The sequence below is a fragment of the Delphinapterus leucas genome, chromosome 3, assembly GCF_059928025.1.
Source record: "Delphinapterus leucas isolate spDelLeu-1000000601 "Yukka" chromosome 3, BTC_Dleu_Yukka2, whole genome shotgun sequence".
NCBI lineage: Eukaryota > Metazoa > Chordata > Mammalia > Artiodactyla > Monodontidae > Delphinapterus > Delphinapterus leucas.
Window position 1 is genome coordinate 72,291,730 of NC_143131.1, and position 23,579 is coordinate 72,315,308.

Genomic DNA, 23,579 nt, shown 5'->3' on the forward strand with positions numbered 1-23,579 from the left:
TACTGTTTACAGCATTTCTTATCCTAAAACAGTAGCTCTAAACAGTTACTGAGTTTATTTACTAAAACATAAAGATAAGAGATTTAATTGATATGAAGAGGCTTTCAGAATCTAATTAACCTCTCAGCTAGTCATTAACTCTATGACCTTTAGAAATAATTGACAGGGAATTTTTTTTTCCTTATTCAAAACTTCCATCAGGTGGCTAAACTTCAGGGTAACACAGAATACACTAAATGCCGCTGAGACATGACTGGATAACATGCCAAACAGCTATTAGTAAAATGAGATATATTTCCAATAAGATAATCTATCCACCCAATCTGTTGTATGCATATGCAGCATTTGCCTAATTATAGTCCTTTTAATGATCGAGTCTGGAGTCTTTTCCCAGAATGTCCTATGAATTATTTTGCTCATGAGGATAATGAGGAAAGCATAGCTGCCACTACTCCCTGTACCCACAAGCACACACCCCCAACCATTCATGTCACACTTGCCTGCCGAGTCTGGTCTGGAACTCAGAAGCTCCCTCAACACATGCTCTAGGGAGCCACTGCCAGCTGATGGGCACTCACAAGGGAGGTGGCCAGGAGAAGCAGTGCTCACCTCACTGTGTGATGACAGGCCTTTTATACTGTAGTACTTCCAAAAATGTTAACACACTTGCTTTCAAGAGTCAGTTTCACCAAATAGCGGTTTTAAAAAATCTTTTTTTTACGGTATGATAAATGTTCAAAAATGTACTTTCAAACTCCATGCTGGAGAAAATAGATATTTGGAAAGGGAAGTCTGGATCCTTGTTACTCAGAGCTTGGTTCACAGATAGCAGCATCAGCATCACCTGGGAGCTTGTCAGAAATACAGACTCTTGGGCCCTGCCCCATGTTCACTGAATTAGAAGCGGCCTTTCAGTTAGATCCCCCAGTGATTCAGACGGGGCCAGAGGCATTTTGTTTGAGACCCTCTGATATCTCTTGTCAGATCCTGGCCAAAGTACTAGCATTGTGTCTCTTTTCCCCAGGAATCCATATAGGTTGGTCTGAAAGTCTTTTACTTTCCACCAGGACTACAAGGAATATTCCTATGTGGTCTCCTGTGCCTATTTGTTCTTTCCTTACACAGCAGCAACCTTTATTAATCTCTGGTTCGCTTGAAAGATTCTCACTTTTACTACTATTAGAACCGATCTGACTTCAATGAAGAAAATTTGGTAAATTTTAATATACCATAATGATCATCAGTAAGTTGTTTATACATATTATATATACACGTAAGTATGTATATATATGTAAATATGTATGTGTGTGTTGTGTGTGTATATATATATATATATAATATTTATTAAATGTCTACAATATGCCATACGTTGAGCTGGCAGTTGGAGTTACAGAGATAAATAAAATATCATCATTTCCTTTAGGGGAGGGAAATAGATTTATAATAATAATTTTAAAAAACGCAGTGAGGCAGTTGAAATAATAAACATCCTTTGATCAAAGACTCATCTTCTATTCTGACTCTAGGCAGGACTCTGAAATTGTTCCTAAAACTTCACTTTTGAATATTTCACAGCCATATATTTAATACCAATCCTGAGGAGGTAAAGATGTTCTTCTCTTTGATATCTTATTTGATATGTTTTAAACCAAACAATGTTACTTTTACCTAGGGGCTATCAAGGGCTAGAATGCAACATTTGGTTCAAATGTGCTGTCCAACACCAAGTTCTACATGCCATGAACTCTGTAAATATCATTAAATATTGACGATTATGATCCAGGCTAAATATGTTTCCCCCTTTCACTTTCAGGTACTGACAAAAAAAAAATCATGAGGACTTTGGTCTGCTCCAGTTCAAGGTGGTTCATATAAAATAATAATGATAAAATGGTGATGTTGATAATGATAAAGCAGTTTCACTACTGACAAAAGGCTGTGTTTTGAAACCTATTGTCTTTTCTGCTCCTACTATTATTAAACAATTTTCTGTTGACTCTGTGTTAGTATTAAGCCATTAGAGCTGTGCAATGAAAGAGATGAGAGGAAATTCAGTTTTATTGCCTTGTGCATATAACTTAAGTAATCTAACACGCACTTCATTTGTTCAACAGTGATTTTCTTAATAACTGAGATGTGAAGCAGCTTTTCATGTTTACAAAACGTATGCAAATTAAGCAAGAGCATTATTTTAAAAAAGGAATGGATTTTCAAATTTGACATATAAAAAATCCATTGTGATAGAAATGAGAAATATGAATATATTTTTAGACACGTTTCTCCTTTTAGACTTTGGGGAACAAATATAAATACGATTTACAGGGACTAGTAAAAGTCTTTTAAAGATATATAAACAAAAATGAGCATTACAATTTAGGAGAAATATACAAAACCTTTTTTTTTTTTTTTGACAAAAATCACTTCTTTCTCATTTTCCTTAGAAGCCTCAACACTGAAGGTTTAAATCTTTACAGAATATACTAATCCTATCTTCATTTTTCAATACTATCTATTGAAAAGCAATTATATACTTGGTTTAACAGAGGACAGGGCAGAGTTACTGAGCTACTCGCAGTAAGAACTATTTTAATTATAATTTATAGTAACCTAAGAAGAATTTTTAATGTAGCTCAAGAAAATTATTTTTCTAAGTTCCTGAAAAAACTGCTTTTCTAAAGAAATTAATTACTAATTATAAAGTTAAATTAATGGCCCACGTTGCTTCAAGTAAGTTTAAAACAGTAACAAGAAAGACCTAACCATCTTCCCCTTCACAAGCTTCACATTTAAAAAAAAAAAACAGCACACATTACCTAGCTTACGTGGCTCGTGCTCCCTGTCAGCCTGGACAACTCGAAAGTGCTTTCAGACCAGACAGTGAGTTTACCGATCGACTGCGTGGTTATTGGTGTGAGGGGTAAAATGTGCTTTTAGTTTTATGAGGAGTGTTTAGTTCCAAACTGGTGTCTCTCGAACATTTATGTTCTGGATTCTAAAATCTCAAGGCTACACAGTTCTTCACTTCTGAAATGCACTGCTCAAATTTCATATTGAAGGATTAATCCTGGTGTTGATTTGAAAACACCATAAGTTTCAATGCCTCCCTTTTCATCTTTCAGTCTAGACCAGTGCTGTCTCATAGAACTTTCCGGATATCAATGCATTCTACATCTCCCCTTGTCCCACTTGACAGTCACTAGCCGTCTGTGGCTAGTGGCTACTGTATTGGATGGCACAGGTCTAGATTACTGTAGTTTTTGATTGTGCTTTGATAAAATTTATAAAATTTTAATAAACTGTTTCATTGGAGGTATACAAATATTTTTCATACTTTAAATGAATAACATTATGCTGTATGATAATCATGTGGCTGTATCCTATTATAACTGTCTTCCCCTGTTTATTTTTTTCTACAAATATATTCTGATGGCCTAACATTCTCTAGACCTCACATTAAAGCCCAGGAGATGTGATAGTAAACAAAATGTGCACAGTCCCCGCCCTCCAGGAGTTTAAAACCTAGTGTGGAACAAGCAATTGAATAACAGCTTCCACAGTGCCTTGATAGGAAAAATAGAACATATTATGACTATAATACAGGAAAAGCACCTAACACAAGTTATGAGGCATCTCCAGGACACTTCCAAAAGTATAAACTGGGACCTGACTTGAATGAAGGATAAATAAAAGCCAAGTAAAGGCCTAGTAAGGAATGTTGAAGACAAAACAAACACGGTTTGGAGAAGTTGAAGGATATAAACATCATTAGGTGGCTTGAGTATAGAATGGGAACTGGGGGGGTTTGGTTGGAGGGAAATAGCAAAAGGTGAGGCTAGAGAGGAAGAGAAATACAGGGGCCAGATCATGCATGGCCTTGTGAGCAATCTTAAGGACCAAGAGTCCTTGAGGGGCCTTGTTTATGTTCATATCTCCAGGCATTCCATGGCACATAGCATATGGCAGGAATTCAGCCAATCTTTGTTCAGTGAACACATGAAAGAATGAAAATTCAACAAATGACCAAACAAATAAGTGAATGTGCTTTTTCTTTTAAGAAAAGCATCTATAAAGTATGCATAAAAATAATGTCATGTATCTATATTTTTATATAAGTATAAAACTGGAACCTATTTAATTGGGTTAGATACAATGAAAGCTCAAGTAAAAGAGACATATTTTTATATTTTACATCTACTTACGAATTTTGTAATACAGAGTTTGTAAAGAAGTCCAATTCCACTATTTACTGCATTTGCTTTTCTACAAAAATTGTTCTTAATTTTCACCAACTACGTAAAGGTAGTTAATTTATTGATAACCTCCAGTAGCACTGTGGAACACTGAAGTTTATAAGCTATTTTAAGGCCTTTTCAGACCCAATTCAGACCTTAAGTATTACTGTGCAAGGAGATATTTTGCTGGAACAACTGTTCTTAGAAGTCGTTAAATCTAAACAGGAATCAGGTAATAGAAAATAAAGTTTCACGTAAATATCATCTCTTATTCTCCCCTTACTTTCTTCCCTGCCCCTGCTCTTCTCTCCCTCTCCCTCTCTCCCTCTCTCTCTCTCTCTCTCTCTCTCTCACACACACACACACACACACACACACACACACACACTGTCTTCTTGCCCATCCTTGCATCTGAAAAAAATAAAAAAGCCAATAATCTTCTACTGAGAGAGCTGTGGATCAAAGGTTCCTTCTATAAGTGTTACATCCATCTTTTTGATTTGCCAGGGAGCAGCATGGGGCATTGTGTTTTATTCCACGTCCACACTTAGTCTCTTAGCCACTGGCCCAGACTAGATGAGTAGCTCAATAGAATCACTGAGTCACTGAGTGGTGAGAGGCTCCCTCCTGGCAGGGTGCTAAGTGATGCTCCCATACGGGTTTTGCAGTTAGAAAACATGTGCTGGATATGGAGGTGACCTGTCTGGGACTTCTGTCACTCCAAGGGTCACCTGGAATTATCTGATGATCAACGACCTGTTTGAAAGTTTTATTAAATTGTTTAGCCTAAGCCTTCCTTTCAGTAGCTTGTACTACATTAAAGAGATTATTGCTCCTTTGCCCTCCAATCGTTTCCAAGCTGATTTTTATATATTTTTTATATCCTTAACACAAATGCCTGTCTCCTGGTTCAGAATTCCATGACCAGTGCTGAGCATAAGCTGGTGCCTGCTAAATCATCACTGAGTGAAGGAATGGCCTTACGGGCTTACAGCATGTTCCGTGGGATCTGCGATCTTCAGGTCATCCTGAAGGGCTCAACCCCACATCGCCTTCCAGAATAGAGCTCAGCATCAACTGTGAGAGCAGGAAGGCAGCTAAGAGAATGAGGAGTGGAGCTAGACAGGTGGAAGAGATGAAGGGGGCAGTTCCTTAATACCATCAGAGCCTCTACTGAATTTCCACAGCCTCACAAGCTAGCATTTTGGATAAGTATCTAGTATACTTATCACAGAGTTAAATAAAATGGACTTTCTTCAAAGGAAGTGCTTTTAATACAATAACTGTTTTTTGTTTTTTTCTAACCAATGGATTAAAAATTTAACACATTTACAAAATCTGGCATATTTATATATTGTAGCTAAACAGATATTCAAGCTGCATTATAATGTAATAATAATAAAAAAAAGATCCCAGTTTGTCTATTAAGTCTTTGTAAGTCTTTGTGCCATTGTAACAGTAGTGCTAATTATCAAGCAAAGATATGATAATTACAAAGAGCTTTTTTGCTAAAAGAAGGAATCTTTTTCAACACCCACGTGCTGCACAATTTCCTATGACCTTGTAACACTACTCTGGTACGGCCCAGAAATTTGTATTTCAGTCTGAATGCAGGGAATCGTATTATTTCTCTCTCTGTGCCAATCTTCTTTTCTTGTGAGTAAACTGTTTTCAGAAGGCTAAGGGAGAGGGGTAATGGTCCAAATGGGAAATATACAACTAATGACCCTTCATGAAACATATTATGCTCCTCATTAAACTTAGTTAACTGTATTACATTAAATTAAAATAAATAGGATTTAAAATTTTACCCAGGAGTAGCAAACTACCCTAACTTTCAACTTTGTGTTAGATCCATTCTAAGAATGGATTTCTCAAGTCGCTGATGTATCACAAGTTCTTAGCCTCCAACACAATTATGTCTTAGTCTCCTAGAGGTTTTCAAACTTAGTGTGTATAAGAATTACTTGCGAAACTCACTAAAAACGCAGCTTCCTACCCAGATCCCCTCTTCTCCACCAAGTATCTCAAGCATACTGATTTTAGTGAAATGCACTTTGGAGAGTACTCTATGTATTTTTATGGTATAAACTTTGTCAAGCTTAGGGGTCCCACTTTACTTCTTTCTCCATCATCTCAGTTATTACTAAAGTGTGGGAAAGCCGAATGGGTGAAGACTGTGTAATTCATGTAGTTGAGCAGGGCAGTCCCACAGCGTGTTAGACTTATATGTTATTTTCATCCAAAGAATCAAACCATCTCTAGTTTTGTCAGCGTGTTAGACTTATATGTTATTTTCATCCAAAGAATCAAACCATCTCTAGTTTTGGTCTAGGAGCCTCAGAATGTCGTTTTGAGAGATTCACAACTTTCATCTACTGATGTTAAGTGCAGGATAATAGTGGAGTTGCTACTTTACTCTCTTTTTGCTTTTTAAAGAATTACATTGTACAGACTTTCAAATTCACTGCCTTCATTTTTGAGATGAGAAAACTGCTCCCCACCCCGGGAGAAGTAGCTCATTTGTCACCCAGTAAGACTGTGCAAGGCAAGGGTTAAAGTGCAAGCCCTTTGACTTTCAACCCAATGTTCTTCTCATGACCTTGAAGAAGTCTACCTCAGATACCCATCTGTCCAAGAATATGAAAATCTCTAGAGTATGCGAAGTTTTAAATCTCCTTTAAACCACATAGTATATTCCTGAGCAAAGCCCTCACAATACAATTTTATAGATTTTTAAACTCCTTAGAAAACAAATTTTAAAAGTCAGCACATTTTCAACTAGTTTAATATGGTTCTACTGCACTTCCCATCATATTAAGAACTGGAGCAGTTCAAATCTGATGACAAATTCCAGTTCAGATTTTTCTGTTACCCTGCAATTGTAATGATTTTGGTAATGAGGTGGAGTTTTGAGTATAGAGTTGTTTTCTGTTCAGAACTTATGTTAAATGTGCGTGAATGTACACAAGCATGCACACGAAAGCACTCATGAGGTTTGACAACTGACAACTGTCTGTTAATATTTATGTCTATGTATTTTCATACTTATATGTGCACATGAATAAAATACTATCTGAAATACATACTAGGTAAGTTTTATAAATGATCTTAAATTTCAAGATCAAGGCAAGCCCACAATTAAAATTATCAGTCAATGAAAAACTAAATGTGTAGTAATGCGAATCTGAAAGTATTTTAAATACACACCACATTTGGTCTACTCATCAACTACTTTTGTTTCTCTGAAATTATCTGCTTGGCCTACTAGGCAAAAAATAAAAAAATTTAATTGATCAGCTCAATACTTAAAAAAAACTTCCAAATAAAAGCAAAGAAACGAGAATTAATCTTAGACAATTATAACAGGTAAAGAGAAGATGGATGTGAGAGGCGGATTAGTTTGATCAGAACTAGATTTTTTTTAAACCAGTTTAAACAATTTAAGCAACGGCAAGAATAACTTGTATTCTGGCAGATTGATGCTGAATACATACTTTCGAAACATTTATTTTCTCTTAATTCTGGGAAAGCAGTCACAATCTAGGAAACCACAAGGAGATAGATAGGTGAGGAAAACAGACAGATGGGGGGCATTATATCTGTATAACGGGGACATATACCTCATTACACCTCTTCCTTTTTGGTTTAGTATTCATTGCTTACAAAGGGTACTATAAGGCAATAACATTTAAATAGGATACACGTGAGAAGCATTTAAAATCGTACAGCAATGTTACTTATGCTAACAAATCAAAAATATTTTTGAGTTTCAACACCATGCTTATTTATTTTTGGCACAATGGAACAATGTTTTAAATCTAACTTGGATAAAATACCAAGTAACATTTAGAAATTCATTTCCATCAGATTTCTGATCCCATGTATATTAACAGTGCTATATTAAATGATATAATTTTGGGGAAAAGATTTCTAGGAGAATAATTGTCTTTACTCCTTCAGCATGAATACATTAGGAAGAATGAATTAGAAAGAAGAGACATAAAATGAAAAACAAATGAAAAGTTGGGGTGAGCTCATTTTTAAATATTTTTTTCTTTGCTGGGAAACTAGCATATACTTAAAAGAAATCATGAGAAGTCATCTAAAATGTGGGCGAGCCATCCCCTGGCCACACTTCCCCGTTCTGGCGGCCTGACACTGTGGTCGACAATGACGACTCTTGAAGGATGAGGTTAATAATCTGACACAGGTGCCTGATTTCTAGCAAGGACCAGATTCATGTAGTCCCTATTATCATACCGCCCTACCTTGCATTTTGAGAAAGAGAGAGGGTGGAGTAATAGTTGGGGCGATAAACCTGGGTACACCTGTGGGAATATGAACATCTTGGGTAAAGGAAGATGTGCTTGTGTGGGGGGGAAGGGAGGGGGGAGGTCTGAACACCCGTGGCTCTGCCTGTTTGCGCTCACCTCCACGATGTCTGAGTTCGTCCGGCTCTCGTGCGGCTCGTTGTACTCGGTGTACTTGAGCAGCACCTTGTCCATGTCCGTGCTGGCGTACTGGAACAGCTTGTTGGTACTGTTGAAGATGATCAGCGCGATCTCACAGTCACACAGCACGCTCAGCTCATACGCCTTCTTCATCAACCCAAATTTCCTCTTTGTAAATGTCACCTGGAAAAAAGAAAGCAGACACTTTTTTTAAAGAGGAAAAAAAAAAGCATGCCTTTAAAAATAAAACAGTACTTTTTTCCTTTGTAAAACAACGTGTGTTGTTGTCAGAGCCCTCGGGCACTAACACATTTGGAAAGAAAGCAAATAAATCTAAAACTAATTTCTGCTTAGAATTTGAAAATGTGTGATTTCTAGCTTGCTGCTGAATGTGAAACTGTAAATGCCAGATTTAATGTAGGGCATTTCAATGAAGGTGACCAGAGAACTGTTCATGTTTCTTTGAGCAATTCAAGATTTAAAAGAGTCCATTTCAGCAGGGTTAGCATATTTCTTAATTATAAATTCGGAGCTTATTTTTGGGCCATGTGAAGACTGGACATGACATTATGGACATAGTGTTTTAGATCTATGTTCAAAATTTCTCAAAACTGTTTAGTCTCATGCCATTGAACTGAAAACGCTGAAGGGATCTGACTGTATTTTCAGACAAAGTTGTATTCTGTTTTCTAGAAATCCAGCAGGGAGTTGGGAAGTGCTTTAGCCATAACTCTGTTAGGGCTTTGGCTTCATTCTTCTGTGTATCTTTCTTCCTCTCCCAAGCCAGAAACTGTATTGCCATCTTTGCCTTTCTCTTCTTTTACTCTAATCTATTACCAAGTCCCACAATTCCTCCCCTCAAAATGTTTCTCAGGTTCACACTTTCTTGTCTATTTCCCAGGCATCTCTATCATTCATGTCTTTATCAGCTTCCTGTCCTAGACGATCTCCCTGTCTGAAACCATTCCCTCCTCGATTCATCCTAATCTTCAAAACCTTACTCTTGTCACGGCCATTCCCTGATGGGCCGGCTACAACAGCTCCCCTCTCTGGCTTCAAATACTTTTACCTGCCAGCGCAAATATGCATTTTACTATCCCCAGTTTCAGTCTTCTCTTGATTAAACTCCAGTCTGCCCACCAAAAACCATGAACATTCTTAAGTATAAGCCTTTATACTTCATGGTCCAGTGTTTCCCAGCAGGTCTTTTGTAGAATATTATTTCTACAAAATACTCCTTAAGACAGAAAGTTCAATGGTCCAATGTGTTTGGGAAATGAGGCACAGCGGTATATTAAAGGCTGAGGAACTTTTTAAACTTTAACCTGCTTCCCAAACTTACTGCTGACAGAACGTTGATTTCTTTGCTTATTTATTTATTTTGAGGAGCACTTACTATCATTCTTCTGAACCAGGTTTTTGAGGCATCTACCCTGGGAAATGCTGACTGACTTTTAAATAGTCACCTTTGAAAATAATAACTAACTTTTTTTCCTCAACTTCAAATCCAACCCATCTTGCAGAGGTCAGCTCAGTTTTATCTACTACCTACTCGGGTGTAACTCCTAAATCTAGAGTCCCGCTCCTTTTCTTTCTCTTTGTCTCCAGCCACCCTATGGATGTCCTCCACTCATGTGTCTATCTAAAAGTCCTAGGAATATCAAACCCCCAAAGCCCAAATTCACCTTCACCCTCGAATCTGCTCCCCTTCCTGGGTCCCCCATCTCACCATAAACTCAGTCACCCAAACTAGAGACCGCTGAGTGGACTTGGAATGTCCCCTATCCCACACGCCTAAATAAATGTGTTGACAGGAAGTGTGCACTAGCAGACAGAAAAGCTGACTTCCTGGTCTCCTCATTTCCCCACACTTCTGTTAATACTTATTGTTTTACCCATCACCCCTTTATTTTTTCTTATAGTACTTATCATATTTTATAACTTGTATAATTTTGTGTGTGATCATTTGTTTAATGTCTGTCTCCTCCACTACGGTGCACGTTCCACAAGGGCATGTACCATTTTTATTTTGCCCACTGCTGTATCTCCAGTGCCTAGAACAGCAGACATATGGGCACACATTAAAAATCTGTAGTATAAAAAACGAAATAGGGAAAACTATTATGTCATTTTTAGAAATATCAAAGTGATGTATGTTATATAAAACTGTGATAGCTTTCCCCACCGAATTTTTATTTAACAACTCATAAACAGAATTTTAAAAAGATAAATCTACACTTTAATAATGATTATATTCTTTAATCACATCTGCACTGAAGGCAGCATGATAGAAAGGGAAGAACATGGGGTCTGGATTCAGGGGACCCTAGATTTGAATGCTGATCTGCTATTTATTAGTCATGAGAAATTCACTTAACTTCTTCAAATTTGATTTTTCTCCGAGTCTGATTTTTCATCTATAAAACGGAGATAACACCTACTTGTGGGGTTGTTGCAAGGATTACATAAAATAACATATGTTACAGTATCAAGCTTTGTGTTTAAAGTAGAAGCTCAATAAATCTTAGTTCCCATTCCTTTCTTAGTTGACTTACAGGAAAAGAACTTACAAAATACACCTGTCTTAGTGGCTCAAAGAGTCCTGATCAAGGCTATTGGAGGATCTTACTACAGTCTTCCTGATAGAAAGATAAAGCTGAACTATGGAATTCCCACTGATCATTCTTTGGAAAATACAGCATTTAGGTATTTACCAGCCCACATCGGCTAGTCAATATCTGCTCAGATATGTTATTTACGTTGCAACTGGGATAATTTTTCTTTGTAATGATTGCCAATGTCTCACCTTCTGTTTTATGTTTATTGATTGTCTTACTAAAGTGCTTCTAATAAAATATAGCTAGTGTTTTATTTCCAGTGTCTCACCTTCTGTTTTATGTTTATTGACTGTCTTACTAACCTGTTCTTATAAAACATAGCCAGTGTTTTATTTTCATATCTGATTATCATACTACTTTAGAAACTTTTTTTATTCTGGTTCATTCAGATGAGTCATGATTGGTATTAGGAATGAGCTAAATAAAGACTATCTTTTTGGAATGGATAAAAAGTATCACCATTAATTATACAGATTTATACAAAATGTCTTTTAAGAATTCTCTTAGATGCAATTTAGTCATGCAAATATACTTGCACATTGGTATTTTGTTTAGTGAAGTAGGCTACAGAGTACGTTCAATGCAGAAGGAAGGCACTGACCCAAAATACTTTCATATATCTAAAACCACTTTTAATCAGACTTTCATGACCACAAACTGTAGGTGGAATGTCTCGATACAGTATGGTTTCTGTTGTACTCAAACCTCAGAATTTAGCACGTTACAACACTCACCCTCAAAGTACATTTCAGCACAGAAATATCATTAAAGCCACTACTTGTTTACTTTTAGGTACTCCTCAACTTTTGTGTAACCAAATAGGCTGCTGGATAATGCATGCTTATTTAATAATACCTGTCAGAAAGTCAGTGCATATGGCTTCTTTTCATTAAAACTGCAAACTGCAATGACAATGACTATATTAAAGCATTTAAGAAAATATCTTCAAAACCTACTCTTAATTGCACTAAGTTTAATTCTGTATTATGTTCATATTCTTCATAGCATACTCAAAATGTATTTTATAATGCTTTTTCTCATTGTTCACAGTTAGATAAAATTGTTTTTCAGCATTAAGCTTTCTTAAGAGAACTGGGATATTACCCTTCGTTTAAAATATGCCACTCAATGACAAAGATTGCAATTCAGAGCTTTTATACTTAAATATAATAATGCATTGTAATGATTACATTTTCCATAACTTGACAATTGTTTGTAATGGGGACAAGTCCATTTCTATTTCAATAACATATTTTGAACCTTAGGTGAGATGGAAAACTGTTTTTACAGCAGTTAGGCAAAGAGATGCTCTTTTCCAGTGTTTACATCAATCAAGGTGCACCAAGAAGACAATAAAACCAATATTATTTAAGTGGGCACTATAATTTACATTTAGTTTTCAAAATTAAAGAGACTTCATATGTAACATATGTATGGAAAGCAAGATTACTCTGTAAACGTTGAGCATTTTATGTTTCTTTTTTCTTTACCTCTTGAAACAGCCTCAAATGTAATGGTGATGTTTTATTAAGACATTCAGTATTAAGTTCTATGTTAACCTCGAGTTTTAAATCCTAGCATAAGGGCAGGCATCACACATCTCATGCTGACAATTACTCTAGAACTTATTAGGTATGAATCAATAATTGAAATTAGAATTTGAAATTGAGAAAAGGAACATTCATTAAATACAGCTCCATACAATTTATATTCCTTATAAAGAAATAAGGAAAATCTATTTACAGAAACATGAAAGTAATTCAAGCAATTTTTATTGAGCATTTTTTACATGCCAAACATTGTGCCGACCAATGCTGACTGAGCGTTCTCCACATCAGACATCGGTGCTGGGTGTTCGGGCTTCTACTACATGTAAATATGTATCTCCCTTGTTCATGTCTCATCCTCATGGCTGGAGGAAAAACAGTCATTTAATTCCTTAAAGCTCCAAAGGAATTTCCTTCATTTGAATCAAAATGTATTCCTTGGCTAATAATGTTATATTTCCAGTCATGTGTAATGATCTCAATTGTATTTTTATCCAGAGTTGGGTGAATTCAGTTTTTGTTTTCTGACCAATCCTTCTTCTAGACTGAGCAAGAAAAATAACAGTAGATGTTAACCCAATCAAGAGGAATATGAAATGAAACCTACCATATTGGTTATTTCTTATCTTGTACTCAGAGAAAGCTGATCATGGCATTACGTCCCTCCCCCTTTCCATCTGGCCGCTGGCAGGCTCCCATGGTGCTGTAAGGCTTCCTTTAAATGTCAACTTCTTCTATGAAGCTTTCATTGTCACATTCAGATAACACTCATTCCTCCCTCGTTGTTATCCTCTAGAGCTTTTTACAAACCTTTATTATGAGACTTATTCTAATATTACAGAGTTGATTGGTTGTTTGAGTCTGCCTCTCCTGCTGGCTTTTTGAGCTCCCTGAAAACCCCACCTCTGGCCTCACAAAGACTGACCAATGGATACTCAATGAACGAATGGATTATGGAATGGAAATACTCTATTTTAAACTGAATGTCTCAATAAAATTTTCTGCTAAAAGTAAATAATTTTTAAACTTGTCTTTTTGACAATTTATTGTTTTACTTTTCTTGAAGAAAGAAGAAAATAATTCAAAAAGTTCAGAGGAAAGTGGTCTTTATTCCTTGCCCTGATGACTCATCATGAAGGACAGAAAAGTGTGAAGGTAAAAACTGAATTTTACAATCACAGGATACAGAGGTAAAGGGGGGAGGATCTAAGAATTCAGATGACTGCATTCATTGAGCAAAAATTTACTGAACTTTCTAATGAGATCAGATTTTTAAAGAACATGTATTTGGCAACGTATTTGATGAAATCCTCATCACAATATTATATATTTGAGATTAGCTAGTAGTAACGTAGATGATTTAAATATGAATTAATTAATTGGTGCTAAGTTTAAGGACAGTCTCTTGCAAAGGGCCACAGAGTTCAAGAGTAACTTTCCTGTCCCAGGCACCATTTTTATCAGTGGTGTAGATGAAGATGTAGCCTGCGTGCTTATCAGATCCACACACTACACAAATCTGGGTGATAACCCAGTAGATGGTAGAGTCTCTATACATACATAGCTCACTCTACAGAAAGCTGGATCACAAACGAAAAGAAACAGAGGTAATATTAAAGTCTTCATTCATATTAAAAAAAAAAACAGAATTACATAATCTCAGGTTGGAGGAAAACTAACATGATAGCTGTTTTGGGGAAAAGGATCTAAAGTTATAGTGTTCCACAGTGGGAACTAATTATCCTAATGATCTCTTAGTTAGTCAGCACTAACTAATCTTTGGTACTATGTTCAGCTCTGAGAATTTTAAGAAGACACTGGGTGACACCGACAAAATTAGAGCATCTATAGGATGGCAAACAGGTCGATGTAGGGTCTGAGAATAACTTTGCAGGAGAGATCACTGAGGGAATCTGGAATGTTTAACCCGGAAAAACAGAGATAAAAGAGAAATGCCAAACGCTTCCCAAGATCTGCAGACTTCGTGGCCATGTGAAGAGGTAGATGAGCTATTCTGTTTTGTTCTATAGAGCAGAGTTAGAAAGCATTGCTGAAAATCATAAAGAGGTTCAAAACAGGGGGAAACCTAGTGATGAGAACTGTCCAAGAGTGGATCTAGTCCCATAAAGTAAGAAGCAGTTCATTCCTGAACATGTTCAAGTAGGGCTGCATATCAAGGAAGGTCTAGAAGGCGTTCCTGAATTCAACAGGAAGCTGGACTAGACACCTTTAAAAGGTTTATTCCAGATTTAGATGTTCAGATTCTATGCCTACGTAGCACAGACCTTTGGGTAAAGGGGGAGATTACAGTGAATGGAATACAGTTTATAACAAGAATCTATTTCTGCAATTTCATTCTGTAGAATGTCTTAGGTTTTGGTTGCTCAATCTCATCAATATGTTACCATAGTCATTCTAATTTTAATATTCCAAGAAATAAAACTGGATGACTTTCTTTTTGTAGTTAGAAGAGATATAAAAGACTGTAAAGAATTGGAGTAGACAATATTAAATTAGGTATAGTGCTGAAAATGCACAGAAAAACAACTGTCCAGATTGATAAAATAGCAAATTCACATTAAAATATTTTAAAAGAGGCAATATATATGCATCATCACTGGGGCTCTGTACTGTGGAAGCAAAAACATGGGAATTGAAAATCAAATCTAAGCTCTGCCATGTATGAGCCTTGTGTCCTTGGCCTCGGGTAAATTGTTTAACTTACCCGTACCCCAGTTTCCTCACCTGTAAAGTGGAGGTAATGACAGGTATCTTACAGAGTTACGATGAGAGTTAAACTAAGAAACACACAAGTGTAAGTGACTTGTTGACTGTGAAACACTATACAAGGTAGGTAGTATTTTTTTTATGATGCATCAGGCTCAGTCACTTCTTGTTACCTACTGTAAAAGATCGCTCTCTCAACTAAACCTCAAGCTTCCCTTCAAAGCCCGGAACATCTCCTGTCTGCTCTTGTAACCTGAAGTCCCAGCACAATACTTGGCTAAATATTCGTTGAATGAATGAATGGATAGATGGATGGAATAATTACTCATTTTTTTTGGCAATCAAAACTGAATGGCTAAAAATGAATTTCCATGCACGCTCAAATTATGTTAATAAGAAGTTTGCCACTGAGAGAGGAAAATTTCACAGTTATTTTTCTTTTTTGTCACATTAACTTATAGTAAAAATGTACATTTAGTAAAAATGAATAGGAGAAAAACTGGATTGCGTCAAATTTTGTGTGTGGGTTTGTTGGTGAAATTGGAGCATATCGTATTTTTTATAATTGTTTTTAGATAAGAGTGTTGACTTTATTTGGTGACTTTTTTCTAAGAAGTTTTCAGACTTTCTAAGCTATCTTGCTCCATTTGACAACATCTCTTTTAACTTATTATTGGGCACAGTTTATCATCCCCATTTCTCAGATGATACTGTAAACAAAGGCACGAACTGCCTTATCCACACTGATGAACTAGAAATAGAACCCTCTTCACACAAAATCCATCTTTCTTTCCATTAGTCAGTGTTCCCTCCCTCTTTTAGACAACTGTGCATTTCAGGGGCTGAAGGTCGGTACAGCATGGCCCCCTCCAACCACTCATCAAGCACTGTACAGGTACCCTAGAACTGTCAGCAATTCTGATGAGCACAGCAGGGTGGTGCACAACTTATTAATTAGTATAAGGACAGCTTTCTAGGTTAAAATAAAAAAAATAATACTAATAATACTAAAATTGAGAAGAAGTTGGTTTCTAGGTTCTGACAATAAACCAAAGCTCCTTTTGTATGGACTCTGCAGCTACCTCTGCCCTCAGACCTCCAGACATTCCCACTAAAGCCAGTGAGAACCACATGCATGCACTAGTGGGCACACACGAGTTCTATATTTATGGATGTTTACTTAAATTTCACAGAATGAGGGGCATTTTGGTTGGTAGCAAATACAAGCCTGTTTACAGCCAGAATAAAAAAAGGTGGGTCTCTGATTTACACACAGTCAATGTAAATAACAAGTTCTAAAACAGAGGACAAGTCCTGTATCATTTCCTACAGGGCACAGAAATTAGTTAGACTACTGTGTAACAGAAAGGGCATTTAATCATGAGTCTCCACACCACACGCAGGCCTCTGTTCACCCTCCCAATCCTGGCTCCATTCATAAAGTCACCTCAGGAGAACTTTCCTACCATATTTTAACGGTAGGAGTCCTTGCACCTTACAGGAAAGAATAAATGAAAGAAAAAGACCTTTGGAAAGAGCAGCTATTCACATCTCTGAGAATAACTGAGGCCTAACTCTAAATGACTTCAGATGCATTTACTAAGGGAAGCAAGGATACTTTTACCTATGGGTCTCCAATACTTCGTCCCACCAATCAGAATTCTTTCAGCCTGATCTTATTGAACTTATCAGTGAGTCTGCTCAGTGAGTGGGGAAACTTTTTACTCGTTTCTTTAAATCGTAAAGTAATATTAGTTTCATAATTTTAGAATGCGTTTGGGACTCATATACCTAGCTAATTGTATTTTCAAAGTTTTGAGGTTTTATCAGGGATTTTTTCGTCCAAATAGAGTCACGAGGAATACAACTGTAATCCTATGGAAATAGTTTAGATCCAGCCCTCCTCACCCACAGCCTAAAGAATCTCCCAGTTTCCTCCTAGTTAAGGAAAAGGAGTGACTAATGAGGGACAAGATGGGCAGTTCACGGATACAATGCGCTCTCTAATCCAGAGCCGCTAGGTCTTCCTATGTGTTTAAAGGGTTAGGGATGGAGTCAAGAGTCTGCAACGACAATCTTTAATTGAAAAAAAGGCAAATGCCCTCTTAAATGCTCTTTTTCTTCCCCTGGCTTGTTCCTGACAGTAAGTAATGGTGCAACTGTTCTAAAGTATTCCTCTTCAGTTTTATTTTGTTTAATTCAGTCTGTCATTAGAAAGGCTTGCGAGCTTTAGGCTTGATGATTACTCTCGGTGGGAGGAAGTAGTGCCACTGCAGACTTGTGTTCTAGACAAGCGCTCCTTTATACAATGACGGGGCCTGCCACCATAAATGAAAGGCTCTTTAAAGAGCAGTGAGGGACTCTTTTAAGCAGACTGCTACCATGTGCTTGTAACCCTCCAGCATAACTTGCGAGGATGAGACAGCAGTGTGTTCTGCTGCAAAGAGGACTATTGTCCTCGTTAGCCTTCAGCAAACTGAGCCGCGTTTCACTGCGATGCAGTAGGATTTCCAAAGGGTTTCAAGCAGTAGTTCCTAAAATTCTGAATGCGATAGAAGGATTAAAATAGGGGGCTTAGCATGTGGAATTTAGGACTCTACCGACCCCTCACCCTAAGTCAACACCCCAAACACCAAAATAAGACTTTAAATCTTGTGCCTTGCACACTATTTCGAGGAAACATAATAAAACAATGGGTTAGATTACAGTTAAATAACTGAACGCATATTAATAAACTTGAGTGTCTTAACAAATTCAAAGTTTGGGTTTTAAAACTTGTCATAGCTGATTTCTGATATATTTATGTACATGAGGAAAAGGTAGACGATGAGTTATAATTATTAAATTTAGGATTTAAAACATTTTATTGTGGTCCATTTTTAAGCCTAAGAATGTTTTGGATTTTAAAAAGAGAAGACTATATATAACACAATATGTTTTAAATTTTTTTATACATGCTGTTGAGGTTTGCTTGGTTTGTTAAGGGGCTGATTTACATTCTAAATCCAGTCTGCAGATGCAGTCATAAAATAAATACTTGTTTCTCTATACCTCATGTACATGAAATATATAATTTGAGTCTGAAAAGAATCAAATAAACCAGATTAATATTTTGGGGGCAAAAACATGTTTACTAGTTTAACAAAGCCAAAATGTACCTAAGGTAAAGGTCAAAGACTACTTCATTCCCTGCTGAGCAAATGCTCAGGAAGCACATTTGTCTATGTTTCCTGTCATAACAGGAAGAGTGTAACTTCTTCCTTTCCACAATGGCTTCAGTTTTACCTCCTAACTCCAATATTTTCTCCCTCAGGGCCTTCCAAATCAATCCTTGCAAGACAGAAGGCAGGAGGCGGTCTCCGTTGTAGTTTCCAAACAGTTACATTTGTTGAAATGTTACTTAAATGTTAGTGATTTCTTAAGCTAAACTGTTCCAACTTAAAATTAAAAGTCAAATATCCAAACATTTAGAGTGGTTCTCTTATTCCTATTAATGGTCCAACATATTTCAAAAGAAACACAAATACATATTCCATACTATGGAATTTCATTTACTTTAATTTAACTAACAATGTTGTCATTGTTTTGTTTTGTTTTGTTTCCAAACAAAGCCATTATTCTTGGCGGGGGCAGGAGTTCCAATTGTGTTCAGTAAGACTATGTTGGGATGTCAACTTTAAAAATACTCTTACTAAGAAGGAGCTCATTTTAAGTGAATAAATTACAATGTTAAAGGAAGTCTAGACTGCAAAGTGCATGGCTTTTGAAACAATCAGCAACATGTTCTTTAATCTACAGTTTGGAAGAAACCTCTTGGTTTATGCGGTCTATTTATAATGTTAATATTTTTAGTGTTGGTTTCTCAGTAGTACAATGTCATACAAAGTTCGGGCATTTGCAAAGCAAAAGGGGATTTGTAGCACACAGAATGGTGTGTGTATGAACTTACAGGTGGAAGGTGCCATTCCGTGTCAACTTGCTACACAAAATGACTGAGACACAATAAATATAAGCATTGGAATATTTCTAAATTACAGTTAATTAAATAGAAATTATGTGAAATACACAAATTAGAACTGAAACAACAAAAAGTCTTGAAGCCCTCAAGTTCAAGGAGGAGCTTCTATCTTAAATCCAGTGACAGGATTCAAGAGGAGATAGTTAATGCTTTTCCTTGTGAACATTTTGGCCTCTCTTGGACTTCCTACTAAAGGAAAGCTAATGAATAGTTTGATGGCAGTTGGAACAATACCTTTTTGGCAGTAAAGGAACAGATCTAGCTGTGTAAGTATAAAATGTCCCACACATGACTGGGATTGACATATATACACTAATATGCATAAAATAGATAACTAATGAGAACCTGCTGCATAGCACAGGGAACTCTACTCAGTGCTCTGTGGTGACCTAATTGGGAAGAAAATCCAAAAAAAGAGGGGATATATGTATACATATAGCTGATTCACTGCCCTGTACAGCAGAAACTAACACAACATTGTAAGGCAACTATACGCCAATTAAAAAAAAAGTCTCACACAACATGGGATGTACAGAAAGTATGCTGTGCACTATCTCTATGATTCAACTATAGAGTGGGGAAACCATTTCTGAATTGTTTTCAAATTGATAGGAACAGAAGAGAAAGGGATGGCTTGATGTCACAGCTGTTAAACATACATCTGAGTACCCTGGCTACTGCTTTCTTTGATTTGGAATCTCGCAAAAATACAGTTGGTCATTTTTCCCTTCTGGCTTTCTTTTTCAGTCTCTCACCAGTTAATTCCAACTCTCTAAAAAAAAAAATTTTCCCCTTGGTGATTTTAAGATTAACAAAAGAATGATTTAACTTATATGCACGGAGAACCTTTAAGTAGGCATGCACAGCATCAATATACCCTGCAATTCAGTTCTGAGATGCATTACTGTGTCCTAAAGTATTACTATGATACACCCTGCTTTTATTTATTTACTCATTTTATAAAATGAGTTTAATAAAAATTTTCATATGAGTATAGGGGAGGCAGTCAGCTGTAAAGAAATGATATTGAGAAGAAAAGGAGTCTAATGATCATTATCATGAGTTATTTGCAGGTTTACTTTGGATTTAGGGATTAAAAAACCCAACACTTTTGCACTGATTGAAATTTTTATTCACTTGATTTAAAGCAAGGTTCCAAATATCCACTGACTAACATGGATAACTATTCTACAGTATTTAAAGCATAATTTCCTCTCAAATAATGTGCATTTGCTCGATATGCATATAAGCAAGTGACAAGTTTGGACGTTCTCTTTGTGGAGATGACAAAATAAAACAGTGTGTCTGGATGACTCTGTTCTTTAACTCATGGTTTAGAATTCATCAAAAACTTATTTTCTTTAAGCAATTTATTTGTATTTCTATATTATCCTCACATTTAAAGATTGAATCTATCTCAACTTCCACAAATTTTATATTAGGTTAGTAGGTTGTAACTCTCAAGTTTAGAACTGTAATCTGCCCTTTTATTTATGGGTATTCTAGATACCACCTTGAAGGAATGTTACGGTAAAAATTCCACTGAAATTTTAGTTAAAATTCTAAGAAGAACGTAAAATAGAGGAAAACAGGGGAGAGTAAGGAGTAAAATCTGCTTCTTTTTAAAGAGTCATTTGAGAAAATCAAGGCGACTCTTTATTTTTCAGTTTAGTTTAGATAATATCAGATTTAGTTGAAAAACCTCAGTATGTAGAAACTGTCAGAGGCTGCATCTACACTGAACTATTTCTCCAGTTTTTTTTTTTTTCTGAGCCCATTTGAAATAATTTATAAGTCATGTAAAGAAACTGAGATAAGGACATAAGAAAAGGGAAAAAGTCAGAAAATTTAACAGCTATGGCTAATCCCTTTTAGTCATAAGGGGATTCTCCTTTTCTATTAACAAGAGAATGCTGCTAATTGTCTTTAATTTGTGCTCCAGTTACTGCACTGATAATTACATGATATTTTGTTTGCTGGCAAAAACTGTTAGTGTGCCAGGTCTGATAGAAGAAAAGAACTTAAGACATTTAATAAACTCCTTTCTTTAACTTACTATATTAGGCCGTAACTGTGTTATTCGGCAAATATTTTTCTCTGGTAGTTATTCAAATATTTAAATGTCTTTTTATAATAAGTCACACAAATAAATTCGGGTTTGCCTCTCCTATCCTTTCAAAGTGGGAAAGCTGAAAATTTTAAATACAAACACACAAGAAAACAGACTTAGGTTAAGCATGCCTAATTTTCATATATCTTTCTTCTTGATATAACAGATTTCTAAGTATATTCTGTTTGCAGAAAGAGTCATATGAGGACAAAACTCATTTAAAAATATGGCTGTTTCAGAAGCACAGTAACAACTGGTACCATATGAAGGAGGGTAAGATTATTGCCTAACTGATGAAGGTAACTCACAAGTAAGAACAAAAAATGCAGATGGAGAGATTGAAATTGTAGTGTGAGAATAAGCTGGAAGCTAGAAGTGATTAAAAATAGTGATAAGTAGTTCAAAATAATTTGGTCAGTAACATACATTTGAAAATAAGTCCCACAAGCATAGAAATTGGGAAACTACTTCTCCCCATCCTCGTCACAAGCTATAAATGTTCTGTGTGATTTTCCTTCCTGTCCACAAGCCATCCTCTGCCATCATCTGGCTCTTGCTCTGAAATGATTCTCTTGCCCCTTGTTAGCTTCCAAAGGCTCCTTTGTGCCCCAGCTCTACTCTGTTCCACTCTTCCTTCCATTTCCCTGATACCCTTTTAAGGTAACACCCTATTGAAATGAAGGTTTCAGGTGCCATTCTTTACTGTGCCACACAGCACACGTGTTCTGATAGAAATCACATTAACTATAATAGCTAATGGTGAGTCTTAACAGGAATAGCTGACAGGTAAAGTTATGGAGCATTTATTATATGTTAGGTGCCTTACATTTATCCCCCAATTTAATCATCTCAATGACCCAATGAAGTGGGTACTATTTTTTAATCTCCCCTCTACTGATGAGGGAAAACTCAGGGGGGTTAAGTCACTTGCTGGAGGGTCACACAGCTAGCAGGTGGCAGGACTAGGGCCAGAACAAGGTTTGTGTGTCTCTAAAAACCATGTTCTTCACCATGGTACTACACTGGATGCAGTATGATGTAACTGGGGGAAGCAATGACACACAACCATGCTCTTAGCCATTATATTATACAGAACGCAGAGTGACGCGATTGAGAAAAGCTTGTTTTGTTTTTGAATCTGAAAGATTTGGGCTCATATCTTGGCCACCTCCTAGTATTAACTATCTGACTTCAAAGCTCTGTGTGATCTGGGCCCTCCCTAGCATCTAAACCTTTTCTCTCATCTCTCTAAAGTTATACACACCAGGCTCAAGCTCCATAGGCTTTCCTTAGGCTCCTTAGCAAGCTCTTTACTTTCTCAGAAGCTTCGCAAACACTGTTCCCTCTGGAATGTTGTCACCTGCCTAACTCTGAATCATCTTTTAGCTCCCATCTTTCAGCATTTCCTCAGGGAGGCCTTTCTCTCACCCGCAATCTAAATAAGGCACCTCCTGTTATTCCTTCATAGCATTTGGAGAGCTGCATTCATAGCACATGTGAACAGAATTTTTGCTATATATTTGCATATTTCATGTCTGGTTCATCCCACCAGGCCAGGGGTCCACCAACTATGGCCCACAGACCAATCCTGCCTGCCCCCTGTTTTTGCTAGTAAAGTTTTATTCAAACACAGACACATTCATATACACATTGTCCTTTGCTGCTTTCACTAAGAGGGCAGAGACGAGTAGTTGAGACAGAGACTGCATGGCTCACAAGGCCAAAAGTATTTGCTATCTGGTCCTTAACAGAAACAGTTGGCTAACTTCTGTGGCAGACAATAAGCTGAATGAGATTCTTCTTGCTTACTGCTGAATACTTCATGTTGGGCACATTGCAAACAAGTGATATTTGTTGATTTAATAAATAAATG

General features: G+C 36.6%; 1 protein-coding gene across 8 annotated transcripts in view; it reads right to left on the reverse strand.

The window, feature by feature from the left end:
- Nucleotides 1-23,579, reverse strand: part of MEF2C (myocyte enhancer factor 2C) — a 148,577-nt gene that overhangs the window by 68,137 nt on the left and 56,861 nt on the right. For all 8 annotated transcript variants that reach the window (XM_022593126.3, XM_030759678.2, XM_030759672.2 and 5 more), the window contains one exon: nt 8,666-8,869. In XM_022593126.3, the coding sequence (XP_022448834.1) occupies nt 8,666-8,869 (204 nt within the window). The remainder of the gene's footprint in view (nt 1-8,665; nt 8,870-23,579) is intronic.